The sequence below is a fragment of the Mycteria americana genome, chromosome 7 (assembly GCF_035582795.1).
Source record: "Mycteria americana isolate JAX WOST 10 ecotype Jacksonville Zoo and Gardens chromosome 7, USCA_MyAme_1.0, whole genome shotgun sequence".
Lineage (NCBI taxonomy): Eukaryota > Metazoa > Chordata > Aves > Ciconiiformes > Ciconiidae > Mycteria > Mycteria americana.
The window spans coordinates 28,412,201-28,439,673 of NC_134371.1; the positions used below are offsets into that span (position 1 = coordinate 28,412,201).

Sequence of the window (27,473 nt, forward strand, 5' to 3'; positions counted from 1 at the left end):
GTAGCTCTTAGTGAAGAAGGCAAGTTAAATTAACTGTGTTGCAGTAGTCTCAGCTCTGATTGATTTATGTGTTTCCTTGAGAATTCAGAAAATACATAGAGAATTTAGTATTAGAATTTTTTTTTTTTTTTTTTTTTACTGATCTCAAGATATAAGGCAGTTGGTAAGTTGTGAAGGCAGGCTGGAGTTAAAAAAATTGTTCTGGCTCTGGACTGTCTCCTTGTTCTGGGATGAATACTCCCAGGCCTATTGGTGTTCTTTACTGATCTGCTTCACGTTGGAAGGAGTTGGGTAGACAATCCCATCTTTTGCTGTTGTTTTGCAGTACTTTGGCTCAAGTGGACCTTTGAAGCATAGAAGAAAATGATGTGGTGACAAGCAAAAAATAAAATTGCAGGAATACAAGAGACAAACCAGTATCTTGAGCTTCAGACTGGGTTTCTAATTAGTCCATGGGCAGACATCCTTCTTAGTGGGGCACACAAGGCCTCAGTTTCATGGCAGTCCTGGGGGCTCACAAAGACCTACTGACTTTTCTTCTATAAGTCCATTCCCTACTTGATTCCCTCAAGTCAGACTATCTCTCCTTTCTTTTTTTCTAATGAGAGTAGTAGGTGAAATTGTCCCAGGTCCTCTTTTTTTTGGCTTCTAAATTAGAATTCACTCCTGCCTTGCCAGCTTTGGTCAATTAATCTGCAATTCCTCTCTGATTTATTAGTAGAGTCCTTGAAATGTGGATGTAGAAGAGGTTTTGTTATGCATTTGTGAAGCAAATTATATTCTATTTGATTCTGTTTGAATCCGGACTGGCATACGGGGCTATCTTAAGAAGTTTTCTTTGTTTTTTCAACAATTGAAGTAGACCTGGAAGACCCAAGTTAATACCTCTTGATTGAAATGGAGTAAGGATCTTTCACTTGAGCAGCAGTGTTGGCACAGAGGGAAGATCAGTAAGCCTCTTTGGAGAGTGATTTGCAGCTACAAGTGGAGCAGTAACCTTTTCTACTAAAATTACCGGAATTGCTTCCAGCTAAGCCAAGCCTATTTTACCTGAAGTAAAAATACTTACAACTTATTTCATGTTTGAAACAGAGCTACTTTGGCAAATAGGGTCTAGCTGGACTAAATGGCAACTGCAAGATGGGTGCTTTCCTCCTGATTGTTCAGATGTGAAAATGAGTATTTCCTGCTGTCAGCCGCAAGGCTTGGGCAGTAAAAGTTTATAAAATGATCTCTATGCTAACAGTCAAGTCTTATCTTTTCACTTTTGAGAAATAATATATAAAAAGACTTCTGAAATATGGGATTTCAGCTATGTCTGGCACTGGTAGGTGTTTGGAACAGGATCAGTGATGTTACCTTCTAAGAGGTGAAAGAACTCTCTTTAGGCACTTGGAAAGAGCTCAGGAATGCAGTGAAACATGATATGGTTACAGTATGTTAGCATATTACTGCTCCTTAGCTGAGCAATTATAACTGACCCTACATACACTTTTAGCCTGCCCAATTGAGAGTTGAAGCATGTTAGTTTTAAGTCACCTTCACTGAAATTCAGTTATTCTTTTAACCTCGACTGTGGCATGATAAAAGCCAGTTACAGTGGCTTGGTTCAAAAGCTAAAACAAAAGATACTTGACTGTTCCTGCACTGAATGCAGAGCAGTTATCCTCCAGCTTCATTCTGCTTCCTTGTAGCAAAGCAGGTAAAAAGTATAAACCATTTAAATGTAAACCACTTTTATTGGTGGGTGAACTACTTTGCATTTCTGGTAGCTTGGAGCACATGTACAGGTAGATTAACAAAACAGCTTATGCATTTGTCTGATGTTGTGTGTCAACATTGTAGTTTGAGACCTTGGAGTTGTCATATCCACTGTCTAAATTGTTGTCTAATAAAGAACAAATGCTGGTTTGGTTCAGTGTCAGAGACTTAATTGGGCAAGGATGTGCTTATTTCAGCAGAGTGTTAAGACATGCCTGTGGACAAGCGTCACAATGATACCACATCTCCTAGGCTAATGCAAAGCTTGAATGTTTTCTGACTGAGCTGTCAGGCTACCAACCCTATATCGATTCTCTCCTGATTGTTTTAAGTGCTTGCCCATGCTCTTTGCAGCAAAGGACAGGTCTATGTATATTGCTCCTTTGTCTTAATGAAAGTTGTTCATTTGGGGCGTTTTTGTTTGTAAAAGAGGTTTGTGGATCAATCAAGTTTGATAGTTAGACCTTTTTTGACCAGTGTGTGGTGTATACGTTGATTGGTGCTCTTCAAGATGTCCTGTACTAGAAATCTGCTTAGAAGTGTGTCTGTAGTAATTTGTTCGTGTGCCCAAGTCTGGTAAGCACAAATGTATTGAAATCAATGGTAGAACAAAGGGGAGTACATTTCATTAGTACAGTTTGTTGTTCTGCAATGTCTTACTTAAGTACATAAAAACCAATGATAGGTGAATATATGTTTTATTATGTTGTTACAGCCTTACTTCCATGTGCAGAGCAGGAGCAATACGGACAGACGATTCTTGTATTGTTCTTAAGGTAAGCTGGTTAAACAGTTTTCTGTTTAAAATGTTTTTCTCACGTAGGGCTATCCTGTCTTTATTTGTCTCATATAAAAAGTAGCACAAAAACTGTTACACTGAAGATTTCGAGGCACCAAGTTCTGATTTTTTAATTTAAAAAATTAATTTCCTAATTTCCCTTTGTGTCTTTAAGCATTTATAGTGACATGGCTTTTTTAAGAAGTTTTAGATAAAGAATCATACTAAAAGGTCAATATCCAGGAATAGATTTTCCAGAGTTTGACACACATCCATTTGAGGTTTGTAATCATTTCAGTAACCATTTGTAAGTAACATGGAAACAACATTACTGCCTCTCTGTATATGAACAAGGCACTGGTTTGTCTTTCAGTAGTTTATTTCACAAGACTATAGTCAGAATACTTGCACAATCTATACATGGAGTCTGTCACAAGCAGATGATTTCTCAGGTTTCACAATGTTTTTGCAGATTTGTCTGCTTCATACTTTGGCTAGTGAAAATTGTTATTAAAAAAAAAAAGAAACTGTCATGCTGAAATATTAGATTTTATTTTTATACTGCATGTGATTTTATAAGGAAATTCAGTAAAGGAAACTTCATTAAATACCATAGGAATGTAATCTATTTCTTAATAGTCAGACTTCCATACCTAGACAAAAGGGAAGAAAAAAAAAAAAGCTGTTGATGAGCAAGCATATCAGCCAGAGATCAGATAATACTAACACTGCTTGTTTCTCTATGAGATATTGAAGTATTACTGTACTACTGCAATAAGAAAACATATTTGCTTTCTTTGATAATTACTGTAGCAGTCTGGCAGGCTCCAAAGCTTTTAGTATGCTTTTAGCATCCTTCATTCCAGAGAATAACACATAGTTCAGACTTAAGGAAATGCAGTTTAAATGCCTGAAAAAATATTTTTTTCCCCATATGTGCCCCTGTACTGAGGTTGAGACGATGACATGTGTTCTTGGAACGAGTCTAGCAAGTGAAAGGTCTAATCAGCAAAGCAGTCATTGTCAGGATTTGGTGGTGTGTGATCTGAGACCCAGTAACTTTTTATGGGAGTTCTTTGTCTTTGGCTGTGAAGGCCTCTCCGTGGTGTTCAGATGCTCTAGTGAACAGACAACTAATAAGTGTATGTGTGACCATAGCATGTGCTCAAAGTCCATGGCACTGCAGGTAGCTGTGTGTACTGCTTAAAGCAACAAATACTTCTCACCACCAAAGGCTACTGATTAGTATCTTCTCACTGTGGTCTGTTGCAAACCCCTGATGGTTCCTGCGAGCTTACGTTTTAAACTGGAGAACTGTCACCAGGGTGTCAAGAACTGTCCCTAAGTCTTCCTTTTTGGTTATGCTGGCAAAAGCGTAGGTTGTATGTAAGATACTGCAGTAAGAAAGCATATTCATTCCTTTCAACATCCGTGGCAGTAGAGTCTTGCATATCTACAGCTTTTGTTAGTGGGATTTTGGTATCTATCATCCCAGGTAATGACAGATGAAAAATCTATATGTTGGTCGAGGCAAAGGCCCATCCCTCCTGTCTTTTTACACAAGAAAGTCCAAAATGCAATTAATTCCAGTGTTGCTGGTGTTGATAGTGGCATCTGTTCTGCACAGGCATCTGATCTTACAGCAAGTAAGGAAGCTAAGCTGCATCCCTCTCCCTCATTCTCTTACTTAGCTTTTTTCCAAATTGACACTCCAATTCCCTGATCTCTCTTCTTTCTCCTTACACCACCTGCAAACTGAGGGCTACAATTCCATGCTGCCAACCCCTCTCGCTCCTGCAAACCTCATTCTTCTTTTGAAAATTTCTTCCCTTCAGAAATCCCCCACTGTCTCCTTAACCCCGACCTGTGTCCTGGTCTGGATGTGTGGATTCCAGAACTGTTCTGCTCTCGGGGACTACTGCTGTAGGCAAAGGCAGGTTATTGCTGATAGCTGACTGCTAACTGCGTGGAGCTACGCATGCTTTGCCATGTGGGCCAAATGAATAACTGTAGTCCTTTCAAACCATTGTGAACTGATTTGCTTGCCAGCCTACAGCCATAGGAACACTTTCTCATGGAAGCCGCTTCTGTGCAAATAAATGTTTTAAACTTTGGACTAAAATTTGTTGCAATACTTGAGAGTAGACAAAAGAGTGAGAACAGAAGGAGGGCATAGAACCTTGCCCTCTTGTTCAAACAACTCATGTAATTTCTTCTTTTCTTCTTGGGTCACTTCAGGAGCTCATAGTTTTAAGGTAACACGCTGTCCCAGTCTGTGGTAAATCCAGTCACAAATTGTTTGACCTCTGGTGAACTACAACAAAGTAATGCCCTCTTTAGTTTTCAGAAGTTATTGAACAGAACTTTGACCCTTTGCTATCAAACTTTCTTCAGTTGGGGGACAGTCAGGGATGTGTGGTTTCAAAATGATTTTGATTTATTTCATTGCTCAATTTGAGTAGTGTTTTGGTCTGTAACACGTGAAAAAATAAAATCAGTTGGGGTGGGGAGAAGGCAGAGGAGGCTGATAAATAATGGATTTGATTGGAAGGGAAATGTATTTCTCTGGAATCCTAATAACGGAAGTGACCAATTTGTCCAGATAACCCTGACACATCCCAGTGATACCATGTGAATTAAGTATTCCATCTTTACAGTCCATTTTCAGACTTTTATCTGCTGGCCAGAAGAGGTCAGATGTGCTTTGTGGCTTTTCATCTCTACCCCTCTAATACAGTCCCCTACTCCTCTGTGTTAATTACGTTGTATGGACCTGTAGGTCTAATGGAATGGTTAAAATGTGTCCTTCAGAATTCTTGATTTTGTTTAATTTTAAACAGATGGAATTGCTAAAAGTTGAAAGGTATGAGATTTGTGTTTCCTGGGTGCTTGCAGCCGTTGACTCAACAATATCTAGCCCTTGAGTTCCAAGTTATAGCTCATTTCAGGCCATTTGACCTTAGAAAGAATTGGGAAGCACAGTATCTTTGTGGTTTAGGCATGGAATTCCACTTCTTTTCTCAGTCAACCTTGAATGTTGTTTTTCGAGAGCTTATGTTCAACTTTTATGAGTTTCTTTATACCAGTCTCAGTTTTTAATATACCTTATGCCAGCTTGGTAATTGAAACTGCTAACATTTAATCATTATGGTGCAGTTCTGAATTCTATAGATTAAAAAGTATCGTAACAATTAAATGCCTGAAGGCTTTAAAGCAAACTTTGAACAAACTTGCAGAGGTCCTAAAAATCTCGCTTTTGGAATGAGGTGATTTCTGAGGGCTGCTTAAGTTTACTAACCGTCAGGAGCTGTCTTCTCTTTAAAAGACTTCTGCCTAACTTCCTAAGGAAGCAGAAGGTCCTTAGGTGTGTCTGTGCCATTAGAACCAGTTTTCAGCTGTTCAGGCTGAAAGTCTTACCTGATGTCTTAAGTGACAGATATGCAGAGAGGAGGTGCTTTGGCTCCCTGGATTAGGTGCAGGATTAGATGGTAATCCTCGTGGTAGCATCTACTTTTTTAATAAACGTAGGCAAGTCCTGTAACTCTGCTTGCTTACCTGTGGAATGGAGATATTTATCTATTTAATCATTTGAGCAGTCAATGGATAAATGTTATTTCAGGTCCCCAAAAACATAACCCTGAGAAACATTTTGTACTAGCATAATTCTGTTGAAGTCAGCGGAGTAATGCAAGCAAAAACCTTGATGATATGGCTCATCTGTTTTCATACTTCTGTTTGGTGAGGCTTGAGTGAACAGAGTCCCAACCATTGGAGAATTGGTCTTTCCAGAGTTAAGTGCCTTTCACTGAGCTTCAGGTAAAGAAAGATTTGATTATTTTTAGTATTTAAAGTGGAGAAGGTATGACAAAAGTGTTGCCATATGACTGTAACCAAGGTAGTGGGGTATGTCAGGGTAAGGCAGAATGGACCTGGATTCCAAGTGGACTTCATTTCTGGTTGACCAAATGTACTACTTACGAGTAGCCCTCCCTTCTGTACTACTCTTAGCAGCCAGCATGGGTCAAGGAAGCCCTGAGACTATTAGATTATTTTTGACTGCATTGTCTTTAGTCAATCCTAGATTGCAAAAGGGCAGGAGGGGTCAAGTACTTCTTGAGAGCAGCTTGGGTACCTTTGGTTCCTGTGTGTAGTCAGAATAAACCTGTTCAAATATGAACTTTTGAGGGGATTTTATTTTTTTTTTTAATTAGCTGTTGTGAAACTTCGACCATGGTCACTTCTAAACATTGCATTAATGCAGACTGATTTTGACTGCATGAGAAGTTGGTTGAAAGTAGTCTACTGTATACTTAGTAACACCTGAACAATTTCTCTGTGTGTGTAGTCTGTAAAACCACTAAAATCTTTTTGTCTAAAGGTACCAATCTAAAGAACATTGTTGAGAATTGTTCTAGGATAGCTGTGTGATTTTTTTTGTGAGGTCCTTTATGAACATAGCTGCACTAAACAACGGTGGTGTTTTTTGTTTGTGGTTTGTTGGTGGTTTTTTTGGTTTTGTTTGTTTTTTCTTTTTTAACTTTTCAGACTCTGCCATGTTTGGTTCGAATGTGTAGTAAGGAAAGACTGCTGGAGGAGCGAGTAGAAGGAGCGGAAACACTAGCCTATTTGATTGAAACAGATGTGGAGCTCCAGAGAATTGCCAGCATTACCGACCACCTCATTGTCATGCTTGCTGACTACTTCAAGTATCCCAGCTCAGTGAGTGCAATCACTGATATCAAGAGGGTACGTTTCCTTAACCAGTTCTGAAGCTTTGAAAAATGTGCAAAAGCAATAATAAATGGGCTCAGGATATTTTTTTATTCTATTTAAACCTTATGTCTGAGTTCCTCAAAGGTGACCAGAGGCCCAGTAGGGCTTGATTTCTGATGCATATAGTCCCCAAGTCTTTGCTCACTCACAGTTTTTTCTGGAGCCTGTATTATCCAAACTAAAAATTGTTGTGTATATCTGGACTCCCCATCCTGTAGAAGGATGCTGCCATTCTTCTATGTCAAAGATAGAGAGATGGGCTATGGGTAGTTTAATATAGCTTCACCATACAAGTTTCATGACTTTTTCCAGAGATAGCAGTGAAATACCAGATGGAGACATCCGTCATGTTTCTCCTTTGCAGAGTTTAAAAGGCTTACCTTCAGGAACCAGTACATTTCAGCTTCATAAGAGATAACAGTCCATGTGATGAGAGATCAATTTCAATTCTTAGGTCAGGTTTGTGAAAAATGTTAAGTTCATAGATGGTTCTGTTCTATTAAAGCAGAAAAACATGTGGATGTCATGTAGCATTTCGTATTATGAGTTACCTGCACTTGCAAGAGGTTGGATAAACAGAGACCAAATATACCCTGGAGACTTAGTTTCATAGGTGTTGTAGTAGGAGTTCTCACCTGTGAACTTTTTTTTACAGGTTTGCATACACTTTCCAAAGCACTAGTGGATCAATCAACCTCAGAAGCAAGGCTGCTTTTATATTCTGCATAGGGAAATATTCATTGCCTATTCCCTTCCCCTCTTACTGAGTCTGATTTTTAGAAAGTACCCTGAAAAACTGGATTACAGAGCCTTGGTTTTTCTGTGAAACTAGCCCAAGAAGTAGGCTCGCTTCTCAGACTTTTATAGAATAGGATTGATTCTGCATATAGAGCTGCCTTGAATTCTATGTAAAAATGCAAATTAAATATAAAAAAAATAGTTGCAATATAAAATTAAAGAAGCAGAAGGAAGTTTAGCAGCTGATTAGGGAGTAATGGACGTTGGCTGTAGCATCAAAAATATGATTAGGTTCCAAATGTGAGTGGGGTAATTATAAATATTATGACATTGCTTTGAGTGTTCAGAAAGTCTGTAAAAATAGTCAGCTGGGAAGCCAGGGTGCTTACTTTGTAAAAAAAAATGCTTTGAATTACACCCTGCCAAGCAGATTACTTGCCTGCTTTAAATATTTTTAACAATGATATAATACATTGTGCTCTAATGTAGCTGCACCAGAGAGAATTACTTATACAGCTTAATTTTTGACAGTTCTTTTATTTCAGTGCTTTGCTGCTTAATACTAGCATTTTTCTGGCATTTTGTGTAGACTTCAAATATTGCATTGTTTTGTGGAACCCTTTGGTACAGAGTTTTGAGGTCAGTCAGAATCATAGAATTATTCTCGTTGGAAAGAACGTGAGGAGGCTGAAAGTCTTAATTTTCTGTTCAAAGCAGGGTCAATGCTGAGCTTAGATGATGTTGCTCAAGGCTCTATCCAGTTGGCTCATGAAAACTGCTAAGAATGGAGATTAAACAACCTCTCTGAGCAATCTTTTCCAAAGTTTGACTGTTCTAATGGTGAATTTTTCTTTCTTATATCCAGAAAGAACCTCTCCTGTTTCAATTTGACTATTGTCTCTCCTTCTTTTGCTCTGCACCTCCATAAAGAGTCTGGCTCCACGTTCTTTGTATTCTCCTTGTAGGTATTGGAGGGCTGTTTTTAGGTCTCTGCCTCAGCCTTCTCTTCTCCTGGCTGAACAAGCCAGGGTACACCCCATCTGCTCCTCCAGGTCTGCTCTCCTGAAGTCAAGGCTCTGTACTCTGCTCCATGCCTTTCTCACACCTTTCAGAAACTTGAACGCCACTATTTTATGATACCTATAGCTAGTGCTCCCATTAATTATCATACCCCCAAGCAGTTTCTCCTGATTTGTGAGTAGCCTATCCAGTGGTGCATCACCCTAATTCACCCCTCTAGCACCTGTGTTAAGAAGTTGCCTTCCAGAAACCTCCTAGACAGCTTGCAACCCTGCTGTGTTGCCTTTACAGCAGAAGTCAGAAGTTAACATCCACCTTAAGATGGAGGGCTCGTGATTCAGAGACTGGCTTTGGTTCCTGCTTTTGCTTCAGTTCTCTTGATAAAAACTTCCCTTGATTCTCTCCCAATTTTTTTTCACTTCTCACTTGTTCCTGTAAGTTTCTGTTGTGTAAATAAGAATAGTTTTTGGCTGAATATGGTCTGGATAAAGTTGTAACTTTATAAAGTGTTTTGGCCTCAAATTGTTTCAGCTGACTTATCTTTAACGCAGCAGAGAAATTAACCATATTCTTAAGTTCAATTATTTTATTCAGTGGATAAACGTGGACATCAGCTAATGGAACAGCAGTTCATTTGTGTTTCTGGCAGCCCTTGGTGTGGTAGACAAAACCCCAGTAGATAAGCACTAGTTTGCAACAGATAAGAAAATAACACCTGTAATTTTTTAGTGTCTAAATTTGGTATCTGTGCTTTATTTAAATAGCTTGACCATGATTTGAAGCACGCCCATGAACTGCGCCAGGCTGCTTTCAAGCTCTATGCTTCCTTGGGAGCAAATGATGAAGATATCCGAAAAAAGGTGAGCCTGTGAAAAATTATAGCAATCAGGCAAAGATGTAGCTGGAAGTTGGGCTGAAGAGCAGTGCAAGAATTTCCACTCTTCCATCCCTTTTTTTATTGCGGTATAAGTAAGTTGAAACAAGAAGGCTCTCTTTCTATTATGTTAATATAAATGTTTATATTGCTCTTTCTTTGCATGGGATTTGAACAAAAATTAATATCTTGCCATAACAAAATATGAGTAAAGTTTATTTATGTAAACATCTTCACAGTGATGAACTAGATTCTCACAATAAGTTGTCTTTCAATATATTGAAAGCTGTGCAGGGATATTGTTGAGGCATATGAGTAATTTCTGAAACCTATATTCTGAGGGACAGAATACACCTCTTGTCATATATCCTATTATAAAACAAACGTTTTTTTCAAAAATAAACCCTAGAAAGTCTAATATTGGGAAACAAAGTCAAATTTTTTCCATGATTCTGAGTGACCAAGGGGGCTTGCGCTGTTTTAATAAAGCAATTACTGGACATCACGGGAAAGAGATTGGATGGTTGGAGCACTTGTATAGTTAAAAATTTGTGTGGAAAGTGGATGGAAATTAAACAATGAATAATTAAAAGCAGGATTTTTTTTTTTTTTTAAATTAAACATGGAGTTGCGATGTCAAACAAATGGCAGGTACAGGAGGCAGGAGATTTTTCTGAGTTTATTTGCTGGTTAAAGGGAAAAAACAGAAGGAAGAAAGATATGGACAGGAAGGAGGCAAGAAAAAACAGTGTTGAAAAGATAACTAGCAGGAAGATTTCTCAGTGGGGAACCATTCAGGATCTCCAGAATTCAAACCCATAAATTTCTCTTTTGTGGCAGAATGAAATTCTTTAGTTAAATAGTAAGAATCCTTCTTTTACATATCAAAGCATAATTTTTAATAAGTGGTGGGTGTGTACATGACAAAGTTGATTTATTACACAAAAGCCATCTTTCATCTTGGTATTGACTCCCTTTTATCGCAGTCTTAAGTGCTTGTGCTGGCCATGTCTAAATATGGCAGATGAACTACTATGTATTTTTTTCCAGCTAGCTCCACAACATGTGTCTAATCTATAGTTTGTATATATTGTGTGCACTCACAGATGCTCTCTTTTGTTTTAATATGACATTAAGGGTAATTCATATATATATAACCCTCTTGTTCCTTGATGATTAATAAAATTGTTTTGAAAGCTGTAGTGGAGCATAGAATGTAGATTTTTTATTTTTCCTAAATAGTACGCAGATACACACTCCTTTCCACTTAATCTGGGAAGAGAATGTGACTTGCTGTTTTTAGCTACAGTTTTTATATGCAATATTTAAATGTTGCAGGCAAAAACCCAACAACCCATAAATGCTCATTTTATAACATTTATAACATTAATTCCTTTTTGCTCCAGATCATTGAGACCGAAAATATGATGGACCGTATTGTTAATGGCTTGTCTGAATCTAGTATCAAGGTGCGATTAGCTGCAGTCAGGTAGGAGGCTTTTCTGATTCATACAGATGCTTTTGTTTTGTCAAAGTCTGATGCTGCACTTTTTAGAATTTCTACTAATTTTTCAAAAGCTAATTTGAAGTAATTTCTACTGTTGGAAAATTTAGGGGGCGGGGCATGGAGTTACCCTGGACTAGTACAATTTTTTCTTTTTGCTATTTACAGTCTAGTACTTACCAAATTCTAAGCTGAATCTTTGTGTAGAAGCAGTGTATGTATTACAGTAATGTAGATGTGAGTGTGTGTGGGTGTTTCACAATGAAGGTTTCTTTTCCGTTATAGATGTTTGCACAGTTTGTCCCGTTCTGTACAGCAGCTCAGAACAAGTTTTCAGGATCATGCTGTATGGAAACCTTTAATGAAGGTAAGTAAAGACAAGTCAAGTCTTTACTGAAGTGTTCTGTTCTGTTAAAGGAGGATATGGTGTCTGTTCAATTTGCATGCCTTTCTGTAGAATCATAATAGAAATTACCTAGAAATCAAAATTCCATGACCTCCTAAGAGAGTCGTAAATAAACAAAAGCCAAGCGGCAGCAAAGAGGATTGTGGTCCATGCTCGATTTTTTTTTTTTTTTTGGTTGGCTTTTTTGGTTATTTTTTTGGGTTTTGTGTGTGTGTGTGTGGTTTTGGGGGTTTTTTTGGGGGGGAGGGGGGTGTTTGTGTTTGGTGTGTTGGTTTGGTGGGGTGTTTTTTTTTTTTTGTTTGGTGTTTTTTTTTTTTTTTTTTTTTTTTTTAGTGATCAGTGAGTGAGGCTAAGTTATCCCTAATGTTTACATGGGGCACTAGGAGGACTGTATCTCCTTTAATTTCAGGCCCAGACTAGATGGCACAGTTCAGACTTGGTCTATAAGCCCTACAAGAGAATTGAGATCTGCATTTTCTCCTGTAATTCTCTACCTTCTAGATCTCATTGCAGATTCTAAAACTGAAGCCAAAGAGCTCAGCAAGACCTTTAAAAAGACACATTTTAATATAATGCAATTATCCACAAGATTAAATGGGATCCAAATGTGTAAGGTATATATCATCTCTCATCCTGTAATGTGGCTGCCATTAAGTGCAGATAAATAAACCAGTTTCTCAGCTTCAACATTTTTTAGACCTTGAAAATGGGGAACAGACGAAGTCTGCTAGCAAGAAGCCCGACAGCTTAGGCAGCATAGACATCCATGAGAATCACCGAGAGAATCACCTGAAGTGAACTTGACTTTCTATTCAGAAGTAAAATAGCCAGACTGGAGAAAGTGTTGTCGGCAAAAATGAACTGGTGAGCCTGATAACGAGGCAGTTATGTGAGCTGACTGTCCAAAGCTTCACTGAAGAGCCTGGAAGGAAGTAAAGGATCAGGAGATCCTTCAGTTATTTCTAGTGATCCAGATATTTCAACACAAGAAAGATGCCTGTTGGGCATACAACTCAGTGACATTTTATTCAGGCCTGACTTTCTCTGTTCTGCTTATGTTCTAATTCTCACAAGTTATGGACTCAAGAAAACTTGACTCACTAGTTATCCTACACTCTGACCATCTTGATGGCTGCAGGCCAAGAAACTTTCTCAGCCTTTTATGTTGCTTGCATGGATTAGAGGCCCTAAAGTATAGGCCTACTTTTTTCTACATTTTTGTGGTAGAAACGATGGGGAAATTGTTTTCTAACAATATACACAATACACTTATTAAAAGTTAGGCATTCATCCTTGAATTGGGTGTGTGAGTTGTGATACTAATCCATGGGTGTCTAATTTGTTAGTCTTACTGGGAGGTCAAGGGAGATTTGATCATGCAAGTTTTTGCTATCAGTATAGCATAATAATCCCATGATTCGGGACTCATGATCATCACCTGAAGGGGCTTGGAGGGAATGGTTTGAATATTTTTTTTTTTTTTTTTTTCCAAAAGTTTGCAAAAGGCCAAACATGAGAACACCAAACCTTTATAAATGTAAAACACAAAAACGACAGGATGCTTGAAGAAGCACAACTAGCATAGAAGAAGAGCCATGTGAAAAAAAAACAAATGTAGATATCAGACTTCTATGGAAATGCAGCTGCTGGCAGTTGTTCATTTTGATTTGTATTAAATAAGCTGAAGTCAGAAACCTGCATGTTCATTCCAAAACGTCAAGAATTATTCTTAATAGAAAAATAAAAGTAACATTAAATAAAGATAAATTAAATTTCAGTCTAGATTAATAACAACTACGTAAGTCCTTTCTCTCTCCCTTAGCATGTATAGCTGTATAGGCCGTGGAAGAATAATGTCTAAAACTATAGGACTTACACATACGTACTTTAGTGCAAGCCGCTGTAAATGCAGTAATTGTTAATGTTTGCAGTTCGCTCACTGCTCTGAAACAAAAGGTGGTACAGAACAACCGCTCTATTTCCCCTTTCTTTGCTGGAGGAGCAGTTGCATCCTTCATGCCTATTTCCTCATTGAGTTTTCTCAGAACATGCAAGGGAGATGCTTTGTTTAAGAATGGCATGCATTGGTCCCGCTGGAGATCCAGGCACAGATAAGAGAGAGTATAACTTGTTCCAGGCTCCTTGCTTCTCTGAAAGGATGGTCATGAGGAAATTTGCTGTGTTGTGCTTTGCATAAGGTACAAAAGTGTTGAGGAGGCTCCTCCTGGAGCTTCCTCTCTTTTCTGTAAATCATGACACAGAGGTGCACTGCCAGGACACAGCCTGCTCTCTGTTGAGAGAGTGGCTGCAGAGCTAAATTACAACTGCCAGCACATGTGTGCTTTGCAGAGTTGGGATCTGTTCCCACTGATTTCTTTTAAATTGGACCTGAAAGCTCTCAAATCTGGCTTCTGTGAAATAACTTTGCGTTGCTGCAGCTTGTCATGTAATGTGTATCACCACATTGAGTTGAATGAGCACTGTCTGGATCTGCACTGCTAGCATCAAAGCGTCTCCTAAAGTATGGAATATCAAAGTGCAGCATAATTACAGGTATTCAGTTTCAAAATGATCCCTTCCTTATCCTACTAGTTAACAGAGATTCCTCACACTCCCCTTTGTGACTGCAGGTTTTACAGAACGCTCCAAATGAAATTCTCGTAGTAGCATCTTCCACGCTATGCAATCTTCTTCTGGAATTCTCTCCAAGCAAGGAGGTTAGTATTTATCCAGAATAAAGAGGAGGTAACAGACAAAAGTTACATTATACAGTGGTTCAATAAGCATAAAGGTATCTTAATTGGTAGCCACTGCTTGTGAAGCATTACAGAGCTGTAGTGTTAGGCAGACTGTATCACTGATAGCTTGTGAATTAAAAAAAAAAAAAAATCATCTGTTTACAGTGCTGTGACAGTTAAATATGGTTGAATAGTTAAATGTAGTCTCAGGAAAGTAGTAGGCATGAAATTTTGGAGTTTTTTTACTTGTAAAATACTATTATCTAAAAAATTCATAAGCAAGAAGAAAACAAACTGGTAATCGGCAATATGATCCATTGTCTTAGAGAATTACTGCTGTAATCTTGAAAATGCTGGCATAGCTAAGTCTTGTGGCTTTTAATTGTTCTTGACTGAACAATACAGGATATCTGTTCTTGAGTTCTGCAATGTCTGTATTTCATACAGATCATACATACATATCAATATTTCATAGCACTGGAACAATTCCCCAAGTCTTAAATATTTCTTAACTACAGAAAACATTTGCAAGATTGTGGTATATGTGGGCTCCTATGGGGCACTTTGGATTACTTTGGTTTGATCAATTGATCTTGGTGGTTTTAGTCATGTCTGTGAGACAGAAAATTAACAGAAATAATGCCAAGCACAGTTCACTGGCCCATGGGCTTTCTTGTTCATACTGCAGGTCACAGTCAGTGTAGTGTTTCCACTTAAATGGCTTTGAAATACTGAATTTTCTGTTGGGTCACATAGTTCATGTAAAAAGCATCATTGCCAAAAGAAAATAGTGCTTTTGCAAAATGAAAGGAATATTTAGAAATGTTGGATTTGAAAGCATCTATAAACCATCTGATCTTTATTTGATGTATCATCTTTTTTTTTCTACATAATATTTTGAAAATTGTATGTAAACTACTTAAGTAAATAAACAAAGCCGAAGTGGATCTGTATTTTATCCTGTAAAAGAGCTGAGTCAAAACCAATTTTGGAATGTCTCCCATCTGCTGTGTGTGTGGAGAAGTCCCTAGGAGCCAGCCAACTACTGGGCCCATGGAGAAGTCACTGGCAGCTTACTGCAGTGCACAAGCGCCTGGGACCTGGTGAACTTTGGCACAAACTGCTGCTGCCTGGTTCTGTTACGGTCTTGCTGCTATTCAGTGAGACAAATCTGTTCCTACAGAGTGCAGCCTTTTCCACACATTCCTGTTTTCTGATGATTTCAGCTCTTAATTGGGTTAAAAACCACACAACTTCCCAAAAGCTCAGGTATGTTCAATTATTCACTGCTTTTGAAGCAGTAACTTCAGGAAGAAAGGAATGCCTTACAAACTAGAGCAGCATTAAGTCATTGGATGAATCCTTTCAGCACACGAGCTCTTCAGGTCTTAGGTAAAACTGGTAACCTTCAAATTTGGTTCAGGTTGAAAGCAGTTATTCAAAATTTAACTATCATTACCATTAATTGGTTTGAAAGAGAAGGTGCCTGTATTGATATTTATCCTGTCATTTAAAGATGTGATATTAGAAGGTTTTGCATTTCAGTCTGATCGTCAAGAACAGTCTTCAGTCTTCTTTATTGTGCTAAAGTTTTTCTGTTGGATTTTAGTTTGGTCTGATTACTAAACATGAAGATTAAATGTCGAGAACTATATCAGGTAGCTTCCATTCTCCATAACCTTTTTTTAAAGTCACATACGTCCCACTTGATACCCAAAAAGTTCTGATTGCCTAAGGAAGACAGTGTTTTTGGAGAGCAGTCCCAAGTTGAAAGTTTTTGACGAAAACATTTGCTTGTGTGTGTGGCAGATATGTGTGTATAGTATTGCAGCAGTATGTGTGTGTATATACATACATATGCACACACGTATGTATGGCTGTGTATATACATCTGTACACATACATGGATACACATGAGAATAAAGTCGTCTTGACCTGAGTTTTTTCATAAAAACCTACCTTTTAATGCTCATGAATTCATGTCAGTGGACTGGGCATGTTGTAAACTCAAGAATAAGATACAAGCAAGACTTTTTGGTATTATATTTATATTTGTATATATGTCTAATTAGTCTAAGTAGTGTTTTAAAGATTTTTTTTTTTCCTCCCCCTCCCCCTTCATTTTAGCCTATTTTAGAATCAGGAGCCATAGAACTTCTATGTAGTTTAACACAGAGTGAAAATCTTGCCTTGCGAGTGAACGGCATTTGGGCTTTAATGGTACGTAGAACACACTGATGAAATACCACTTGTGATTTTGCTTCTTAAAAAGTTTGTGAATGTAACTTAAAGAACTCGTCAGTTGTTATTAAAAATAACATAGCTGAAATCTGGCTTGTCTTTCCACCTAACTACAGAAGGAAAATAGTATCAGCCTGGAACACTTTATCATTAGTCCATAAAATAAAATAAACTCTTGAGTTCTGATACCTGTTTGGTTGCCAAGATCATTCAGGAAAACAGTTAAATAGTGTCAGTAGCATGCCAGGAGCCAAATAAAAGCAAGTAATAACCAGGTCAGCCATAAGACTGTGTGGAAATTTAATTCACTGTGTAGCAGTTCCTCCATAAATTATAACTTTTTCAAGTTTAATTTTAGCAAGGATACATGCTTGCATGTAATAGTCTACGAAAAGAGTAAAAGCCCAAGTTTAAGGTAAAAAATCAAGCAAAAAATTTCTGTCTCTTTCAGAACATGGCATTTCAAGCGGAACAGAAGATCAAATCAGACATCTTACGGGGTTTGAGTACAGAGCAGTTATTCCAGTTGCTTTCTGATTCTGATGTAAATGTTCTGATGAAAACTTTGGGACTGCTCAGGAATCTTCTATCTACTCGCCCGGTAAGTAGACCTGCAAACAGACCTTCTGAAAGCTGATCAAACATGTAGACAATACAAATTAATTCTTAATCTTTTTTGTAAGACAAGTTATTTTTCTGTTTAAGATTAATGTTCGATATATTGCTAAAACTGAGGCCTTTGCATTTATCCAAATATCTGTAACCAAATGTACAAATCAGTGTAAGAAAACATTTGAAAGAATTCTCTACATCCACTGAAACTTTGTCATTACTATCAAATACAGAGTTAGACAGTTACATTTAATGTTCAATTCCATTGCATTTAGCTTTCAGCAAAATTATTTTCCTAACAGTCTTTCTGTGAAACTTGTCCAGAACAGCAATAAGAGGGTTGCAGTGTTGAGTCAATGTGTGGAGAGGCATATATCTTCAGGATACCTGTGTTTCTTCTTTCTTGACACCTGAAATATTCGTGTTCTTATCCAACTGTATAGATAGTACTGGCTTTTTGAATTTGACTGTGGGACTGTGCACTTACAAAATGCATACGTTCATTTTACACACTGAAATAAAATGGTTTGAAAATGTAAGCCCATGAATTGTTTTTGACAGGGAGAAAGAGATATTGGTGGAGGAAAAGAAAGGGGTAATCCCCTGTGAAGAACAGAGGGAAAACATGCAGCAAACATTTGGCAAGCCAACATTTTTGTGGGGGAAAAAAACCACGAAGCCTCTACTGTGCATTTATCACGTGTTGTGTTTCTACCATAAAAAGGTCACTGCAAAAAATCTTCTGATATTTGTACTCGTTGAGTCTCAATAAGCTTCATAGAAAATTAGCTCTTTCTTAATGTGAAAAGATATTTAATAACCAGTCATTCATTAAATTCACCCTGAGCTCTGACAGCAGAGTCTCATTATCACTTAAGGTGTTCTTCATCTGAAACTACATCCCAGCTTCACCTACTTTCTGTAGTATGTTTTAGAGCCAGAACCAATCATTCTCTACCCAAAACTCACTCCAGAATAACTCATCCAGCAGCTTTCAAATGAAGTCTCGTTATTAGCAATTTTAAAAAGTCCTACAAGAATCCCATACGTCTTAAAAAATTGTAGTATGCCATGTGCTGGTAACCTCTGATGGTTGTTTGCTGTCACTCTTGAATTTTGCTATCAGTTAATCCAATAGATCTAGTTTCATCTTTATCTGTTACTCCTAATGATCAATTTTATTGTAGTATAGGTGTTTATAGTCTGTGATCAAATGACCTTTTACCTGTAAGTCTCTTAACTTGAGACGATTTTCCTAGGAAACTGAAATGTGGATATCGGACCTGGTCGCAGTGTTCCAGTAAGAGTAGCAAATTCCAGATAAGAAACCTCAGTTTTCTTACCCCTCTCTGATATCGCCCTGTTATCGGAAGAGAAGTGGTTCTTTCTAACTGCAGCATCATACTTAGAGCTTGGCTCTGGCAGGATTCAGTCTTCAGACTGGCCTCCATGCAACTGGGAAACCAGTGTCTTTTCTACAGGTTAAAGTGAAATCGGAACCAAGGCCCATCTCTCTTAAACAAGACCGGGCTTCAAATGAAGAGGAATATTATGAAGTGTTTCTGCTGTGATAAGTTCTTGTTTTTGGGAGACCTCGCTAGGAGCTAGGGTCTTTGTGTAATGTTGCTACTCTTTACTTAGAGTAATTCAAGTAGGAATGCCCCTTCTTTGTCTGGAAAGTTATGCTGATTGTATTTCATCATTGCTTTGGCAGCACATAGACCATATAATGAGTACTCATGGGAAGCAAATCATGCAAGCAGTGACCCTCATTCTGGAAGGGGAGCACAATATAGAAGTCAAAGAGCAGGTACCCTTTTTTGTTTCATCTTGTCTTGGCAGAATAAAATTTAATAGCTAAGAATGCTTACTCTTCTCAACATGCCATCTTTGTTTGGGATTATGCTGTGCTGTGAATACTTTACTGAGATCTGTCAGATTAATAACTTCAGTACCTACAAGAATGCTCTTCTTTCTAATGGATTATTACAAATGTGTTTGAATTGAATTCAGAATGTTTTTTTAAAATGTAGGTTTGGTAAAGAGGAGGGCACGGTATGTGAGAGCAAAAGAATTAAATCTAAGGCAATTGCATGGCAGAAAGGGGACAGTAGGAACAAGGGAAGAGAAAGAAGCCAGTATTTCACACCGGGGAAAGTGTCATGGTTATTTGATCCTATAGCAGCCATTGGAGCAGTCAGTAATGAAGAATACCATCATCGCCTGCCTTGTTAGCAGTAATACATGTTCTGCTGGCAGATGTGGTAACTCAGGTGTTCTTGGGTGCCTGCAGGAGCCAGCAGCAATTAGAGGAGGAGAGGCATTAGCAGGGAAAAGAGCATGCTGGTGTAGACCAAGAAAAACTGGGGAGGGACATGCCTTGACAAAACTTAAGAAAAGCAATATGCAAGAGGAAAGAGAGAAGGAAAGAGGAGCTGGCCAGTAGGGAAAAGCATCCCTGTCTTGGTGGAAGCATAAGGGGGACAGCATACAGGGATACCTGCTATACGGATGCTAAAGCAAAAGTAAGAGGATAGATGGGCAGAATTTGGCTGATTAACTCTTGTGACAGACAAGACGGTCAATTGGAGAACCCTGTTTCTTCCTCATACAGGGCATGTGGTGATGAAGAATAGGGGCAGCAAGAAGCTTTGGGAGATTCCAGAGGATTGCTTTGGCTTGGGTTCGATATTGGTAGCAAACAGCATGGCAAATAAGTGTAAAAATACAGCTAAATCCAGACTGGTCTAAATCTCTGCTCAGTGAAGAATGGGCTGAAGACAAACAGGCCTTATGTGGCTACTTAAGTGCAAAATTAGCAAAAAAAAATCCCAATAGGTAGCAAGTTTAGTGATACCATGGTTCTGAAACAGCTGAGGATTAACCAGCTGTGTCTTAAAGAGTTCCTCCTGAAAAAGCTCTAGTGACAGGAATGGCCTTCATTGCAATAGAAGGTTATTTACCTTGCTAAGACTCTCAGAATTATTTTGGAGGAGAACCAGTGTACCTGAGAAGTACTCTGGGAAAGGGTTGAACATAACCTTTAGGGTTTGGGGCCTTTATACATAGAGCACTTTCTTTGTCCCTGTGGTGTGATCAGCAGCTTGCTTTTATTTCAGAATTAAGTCATACATCCAGTACTGCCTATCTGCACACAAGGGCCCATACTTCTGGCAGGACAGTACTTATCTCTGTCACTGACTGGCTCATCGGTATGTAATTGGCAGCTTGGAAGTAATAAATCCCTGCAACTGCTGACATGAGTGCAGTGCATCTTAGACAGAGGCATCACACAAGTGCTGATCATTCTCCGGTGTCCTCCTGTAGTCATCCCTGCATGTCCAGAAAAGATGGTTAAGTTCTTCCACAGCTCTTTGGGAAAGAATGTGTAGAGCATCTCCTGATGCCTCCTGAGGACCAGGAAAGCTGCCTCTGCAAGCCTTAATGCCATGTGCAGGTAGTGCCAACATGGGCCTAGTTGCTTCAAGGTTATTCTGTGGCATAGCTTCTCTAATTTGCAGGAAATAACCAGATGTGTTAGTAGTTTGAGTTATCTGTGCAGATAAGTGTGATTAGACTTACTGGAAAAAAAATATATTACTCTGCTAGATCAGCAGATACTCCTCTGTCTTTCCTTTTCCTGGCCTGCAGAACTAGACGGACATGTTGGTTTTTTTTTTTTTCCCCTAGCCACTGATAAAGAATAGACTGCTTTATTTTCCAGTGTATTTAATCTTTTCTATATGCTGCATATTTCCATGAGAGACTTAAAATTTTACTCATTGAAATGAATTAATGAATGTTGCTTCTTATTTTAAAATGGCAATGACTTTTTTTTTGCCAGGGCTGTTCAGCCACAGCTGTTAACTCTTTGGTATTGGCCCCAGATGTAAGCAAGCTGGAAACACCAGATTAAAGATATTAAAACTAATTAAAGAAATTGTCACAAGTTCAAAGCTGTCAGGGAAACTGTATAAATCATGGGATGTGATCTGTAGCCAAATAATGTAACAGCTTTTCTCTCTTTCAGACATTATGTATACTTGCCAATATAGCAGATGGAACGACAGCAAAAGAACTGATTATGACCAATGATGACATACTGCAGAAAATCAAATACTACATGGTATGGGGAATTTCTCTTGAAGGTTTTATGGTGGTCTTTTGCAGGAATGAAAAGAGGGTACTTCAGCATTTTGTCTTGTAAATTATTCAGTATCATGTGCTTAACTTTCATATACCCAGTTGTATTTAAGAAATCATGTCGTGCAGTTCTGTATGGCAGAGGTGTACTGAGGATCTGATTAAAAGGAAAATCCAGTCATTATTTCTCATGAGAATGTTACAGTGAGTTAAGCAATACCTGTAACAAATCTGCATGGAAAACATTTTGTTGTCTTGGAAAAGGCATATCTTGTAGACCTCAATAAATATTTGGAAGGTATTGAACGCTACTCAAGTGCCTTATGTTATGGCACTATCTTTGAGAGAAGTTGTAGATAAGAATTAGTCCCAACTTTGCTACCTTATTTATTACAGGATGAATGCCAAAATGTAAGTCTGAGAATTTCTGAATTTCTTCTTCTAAACTTGAGTACTGTTTTTCTATATTTAGAGTCATTCAAATGCTAAACTTCAGCTTGCTGCCATGTTCTGTATATCTAATCTCATATGGAATGAAGAAGAAGGTAAGAAAAAGCCTCATTCTTAATGCATATACAAGTTAATATCCTTGTCAAAAGGCTAATGTTGCATAGTAATCAATATTTGCACTGCACATCACAGTGGGTTCCAAAGCATAAAGGCAGACATCATTATAGGTATAGTATGGAATAAGTGAGAGTGGTCAGGAGGACATTGAGGAAAGTGTAGAGAGCTGTTCTGGGGCAGGAAGGGGAGACACAAGAAGAGAATGTCAATAAATAGGAGTTCATGAGAGTCACACAGTGGGAGGTTTCTACCTGTAGCATTTCTGTAAAATCTGAAAACAATTGGAGTGAAAGAGAATCCTACTAAGAGAGCTTCCAAGTCTTAAGGAGGTTGTGAAAACTTATTGTGGAGGGAACAGATTCACTAGAGAGGATAAATGCATTAGAAAGGGGATTTGTTGCAAAGACATTTTCCCCAGCATGGATGGCTTGAATGGGTTGGGTGGTGAGACTCTGAAACCAGTCAAAGGACTTGTGGGTGGAACTGGAAGGAATGGGGAAGGCATTTGGTAAGAAGAGTCATGGCCTGGAACAATGGAAGGTGACCAGGAGGGAGCTGAAGGATGCTGCTCACAGAAAAATATGTGTTTGTTTTGAGGGGTGGAGAGGGCAGATGGAGGCAGCAGTGTGGAGCTGGAAGAAATGGCAAGGAAAGGAGTGTTGGGAGGTGGTGTGCTTTAATGAATGGTGGGGCTGGGAGGAGGACTTTCTTAGATGGATGATTTACAGACCCTCAAGTTGACCATGCTGGTCTTCAGCAAAGAAATCAGTGTCTCTACTTGGTTTTGGGTTTTTTTCCCTACTATGTAACTTACTCCACATCTCTGAAATCACAGAACATCATTCAGTGTGTGACACTTGGCTATGCTTCTGGTGGCTTTCTGCTCATTATACTGCAATTATACAGTGCTAAAAGTCAGACTCAAAAACACACCTCCAGATAAATGTTCTCTGCATCCAAATCAGAGAGAGGAGAATAAACCAACTGAAGTCAAGCTTCTTACTTTAGGATAAAATGTGTTCAGATTTTTGCCTTCAAAATTTTCTTTTCTTTAAATATATGCACATGGAGTACAAAAAAAGAAACTAGAGCTCCCTTGGGAAGTAGCCACAATTGAGGGAGTTTTTCCATTGCTGTGTTCTAACTGAACTGTGTTCCATACCCCTCCTTCAAGCTGGTTTCTGCTACCGCTCCTTTCTCCTGTTCTGCAGACATTTATTTTTGGTGGTATTCCCAACAATGTGATTTATTGTTGTAGGTTCACAAGAACGCCAAGATAAACTACGAGACATGGGAATAGTAGATATTCTACATAAATTGAGTCAGTCATCGGATCCAAATCTGTGTGACAAGTGAGTATAAAGAAAAATCCAAAAAGAAGATTTAGAGGGAAATCTTTGCTTTTTATTAAAAATATCTTTTTTTGAAATCTTTTGATTATAGAAAAATTCCCCAGAAAAACTGTCTGTCATTGCACTGAGTTTTATGATGTATACAGAAATTATGATGAACACTTATTTAAAGAGCAGGTTTTGTATTGCTCAGGAGTAACAAATTTTACTGAAGTTCTCAATAGTACAAAATAACTACACTTAAGATCTTCTAAACCAGTGGAGGGTCCTCTCTGAAATCTCACTGATACACAAATATTTGTGTAAACCTTGGGCTACTAACAAAGTTCCAGAGGACTGGAACAGTGGTAAACCATCACATAACACTATGAATTAAGAAGATAATGCAGGATCACCACTGTTGCTAATCTCAATTAAATTCTTTTAAACTAATTAAGCTCAACAGTAACTTTTCACATACCTGTTCTGTACTCATATTATAGTATCTACATAGATCATCTACCTTCTTCACAGACACATATACCCAAAATAGCTAATGACAGTTTCTGGTTTTTTATGTTAACTTTTTGCAATTATCCCACCTCCAGTTAGTAACAACCCATATTTCTTTCATGAACTAAAGGAGATGATCTGATTTTTGGAAAAGGTCATACACAGACAACACAAAACTGTGCAGTGTTTTAAAATGCATTAACTTTGGGTTTCTTGTTTTTATGAAAGATATTCCAGTGTTCTTAGACATCTTTGTAGTAAAGTTAGGACTTCTCTGTTTAAAATCTATGCCAAAGTATCAGTATTGAAGGTTATAATCAGGAACATATAGATACCGATAAGCAGGCTCACAGAAAATTATGGAAAAGCTAAATAGGGTTTTCAAACAGTGAGAAATAGGAGTAACACACCAGTAAAAATACTTTCTGGTAAATGGGCCTTGCTTGTCAACACTTAAGCCTTGGTTTTAAGAGACAGGGAGCTGATTGTGCATAGCAGTATTGCAAGTCACTGTCCCTCCTGCTTCTTTTGGCCACCTGCTCCCACTGTTTACCCTGTCTCAACTCTGCGTCATCAGCCCCCTTGATGAGCTGATACGACTTGTGAATGTAGCAGGAAACTTGGAAGAAAAAAAAAAAAATCTTCCTCTGGGTTGCTGAGTTGTATTGGATCTTGGAGAAGTCTGTTAAGGTCATGATAGCATGGTTGGGAGGTGTGAGGGACAGAGGAAGAGCAAAGCTTCTCACTTCAGGTGGTAGGAGACACTGAATTAGCTGAAGTGATGATGGAACTGTAACCCTAGACTTTTGGGAGGTGTTTTTTTCTTAATAAAAATGTTGCACAATGTTAGATTACATAAATTCCAGTATTACGCTGGCTGTTGCTTCTTTTATCCCTCTCACCTCATTGTATGTTTTTGGTAGGGCTGGTGTTCCTGACGGGACTAATGTGCTTCTAGCGTGTCTGAGTTATGACACCTCTTTCATTTCTCAGCTCCAAGACCTGCTTTTCATGGTACATCTGTATTACAGAAAAGTAATTGCCCTTCACAATTACTGCTCTTGATGTTTTTTTATAAGGTGTGTTGATAATGAGGTTCAATATGCATCTTAAGCCCCACCGTACTTGAAAGTTGTTCCATTTATGCTGAGCATCTAATAAACTTGGTTAGATCTTCTTATTCTTAGATGCAAGGTGGATTCTTAAATTGTTACAGCCCACGCAGAGCACTTCTGCACCATGGTCTAGATTCTTCTGAACTGAAGGAGCCAGCCACTTGGCTCCTTTTACCTCACTTGTTCATCCTCCCTCTCTCGCTGGCACAATGCATAGTCTTGTACATAAAGCTGTTGATGATAAAGCCAAACCCCAGTAATTAACAGGTTGTTCCTTTATTGCAGGGCGAAGACAGCACTCCAGCAGTATCTTGCATGATCAAAGACTAATTGAATCTATGGACACCCCTCATGTCTACTTAAGGAATACCAGGAGATATTCCTGACTCCTTATATTTGCACAAGTCACCTTGGGCTGCATTTTTCTCAGGTGCAGGGAGCTGCTTTGCAGAAACAGTTTAAATGATCAGGTCTCCAGTGCACTTGAGAATTTTCTTGAGGTAGTTTCTTTACTCAGAGGACTCTTGGGGGGTTGTTTTGGTTTTTTTGGGTTTTTTTTCCTGAGCTACCTGGACTTTCGGATAGAACAATCAGTCATCATTTTCCTTTTGGGCCTACAATTTTCTGCTTTTGCTGCAGCCTGCGTGTGTGGATGTGTGTGGGTGTGTGCGTGTGCTTGAGTGAATGTGTGTGGGTGTGATACCTCAATTTTGTTTTTCCTTTTTTTGTGTGAAAATCTTTTTCTACAGGTTTTCAAGGGTTAACCATTGTTTGCTGTACGAATACTTCAATGAATTATATACAGTTTGAATGAAATGTTATTTAAAAAAAAAAAAACCAAACTGTTGTATCCCATAAAGTTTATTTTGAATTTTGAACAGATGAATGTTTTTAAGTAAAATATATGCATTTCTGAACTTCAGCTTAACTTACATTATACTTCCTTTTTAAAGAGAAAAATAGAGGGAGACAGTAGACCCCAAATTATAAGCAGCGCATTCTGTACTGACAAGGTCCAAGAGTTTTTTACCACCCTACAAGGTCACCTGATACGGATGACATGGTCAAATCCATGGAATGGGTCAACGGGATTGTTTTGGGTTTCTTTACGTTTTTAGAAGAAAAGCTCATACTTCAGAGTTAGCATGACTGTTGACTTTTCTGGAAAGGAACAGGTGGCTGCAATATCAGCAGGCATAAGCTATTGCTTTAGTAGCCAAGAAGTGGCTGGCAAGCAGTGATTAAGGGATTGCTTTTGTTTTGCGTCCCTTACCTCCAGATATAGTTAAGTGACTTACAAATTATTTCCATTAAAGATCAGCTGGGTGCATTAAGTTGGGGAAGGAATGGAAAAATTAGGGGTGGGGGGGTGGGGTGTTTTTGTTGTGGGTTTTTTTGGTGTTTTTTTTTTTGTTTTGTTTTTGTTTTTTAAGCTCAGTAATGTTTCTACAGATTTTGTGTATATATGCAGATATACACACTTGCATGGATTTGGATACCTGGATAATAAGCGATGGGATTTTACTGCGTTCAGAAGCCTAGATTGTCCATAAGTTTCTGAAATTATGGACAATTTCAGAAATTAAAGCCTGTAAATGTGGAGAAAAAAATACGAGTACAAATGAAGATGACTGTGTGAGGTTAGGCTGGAATATGAGACCCCAGTGGCTTCACAGTCAAATATGCATAGAAACAAATGAGGGCAGCAAGGAGCTCTCCTTCATGCAGTTCAGAGTTCTTGCTTTCTTCCTGTGTCTACTTTCTGATTTCAGTTTAGACCATAGTTTTAATAGTCAGAATCTCCAAACGCTGTATTTACATAGCACTAACAGGCACACTAAAGATTGCAGCTGATATCTTAAACCAAATCTTTCTTTTGTTACACTGAACTTCAGGAAGGCTGCAGCAAGAAGAGAGGTCTGTAACTTTGCTAACCAATTTCCATAAGTATCTTAATCTTTTATTTCTAATCAGAAGGTCAAATTGTGATAGCCTTACTTTTTTCCAAGGTAACTACTTGTGTCAGAAAATGTGACCATAGTTTGGCCTGCAATTTGAATGTGCTGTGTATCAGATAACTGTTATCACTTGGTTGCAAAGGAGAATATATACATTTCATGTAACTTCTTCCACTCTTGAAAGACAAATAAAAGTGAGCACCTGACACTTTTTCCCCACGCATTGCAGTAAGTGACTGGCAGTTTTTTAATGTCCTTCTGCAAATTTTTCATGATGGGCTTTGGGGGCTGAACAAAAAGGGGGAAAAAAAAAAGTGAGAACTTGATAGATATCAGTACCTCGGAAGTGAAGTCTTATTTATAAAATTTAATCAAATATATTTTTGCTTGAACTGAGAAAA

At 38.3% G+C, this 27,473-nt stretch overlaps 1 protein-coding gene across 15 annotated transcripts in view; it reads left to right on the forward strand.

Moving 5' to 3' along the window:
- ARMC8 (armadillo repeat containing 8) overlaps positions 1-26,498 on the forward strand; it is an 80,125-nt gene extending 53,627 nt beyond the window's left edge. For 13 of the 15 annotated variants that reach the window (XM_075507576.1, XM_075507579.1, XM_075507583.1 and 10 more), the window contains 13 exons: positions 2,477-2,537; positions 7,085-7,285; positions 9,835-9,930; positions 11,351-11,433; positions 11,734-11,815; positions 14,485-14,571; positions 16,720-16,812; positions 17,285-17,434; positions 19,160-19,255; positions 21,476-21,571; positions 22,061-22,133; positions 23,414-23,507; positions 25,400-26,498. In XM_075507576.1, coding sequence (XP_075363691.1) covers positions 2,477-2,537; positions 7,085-7,285; positions 9,835-9,930; positions 11,351-11,433; positions 11,734-11,815; positions 14,485-14,571; positions 16,720-16,812; positions 17,285-17,434; positions 19,160-19,255; positions 21,476-21,571; positions 22,061-22,133; positions 23,414-23,507; positions 25,400-25,433 — 1,246 coding nt within the window. In that variant the 3' untranslated portion in view covers positions 25,434-26,498. Of the gene's footprint in view, positions 1-2,476; positions 2,538-7,084; positions 7,286-9,834; positions 9,931-11,350; positions 11,434-11,733; positions 11,816-14,484; positions 14,572-16,719; positions 16,813-17,284; positions 17,435-18,006; positions 18,183-19,159; positions 19,256-21,475; positions 21,572-22,060; positions 22,134-23,413; positions 23,508-25,399 lie in introns of those variants that run through there. The other 2 variants (XM_075507580.1, XM_075507590.1) reach the window with 2 other exon arrangements.
- The last annotated feature ends 975 nt before the right edge of the window (positions 26,499-27,473 follow it).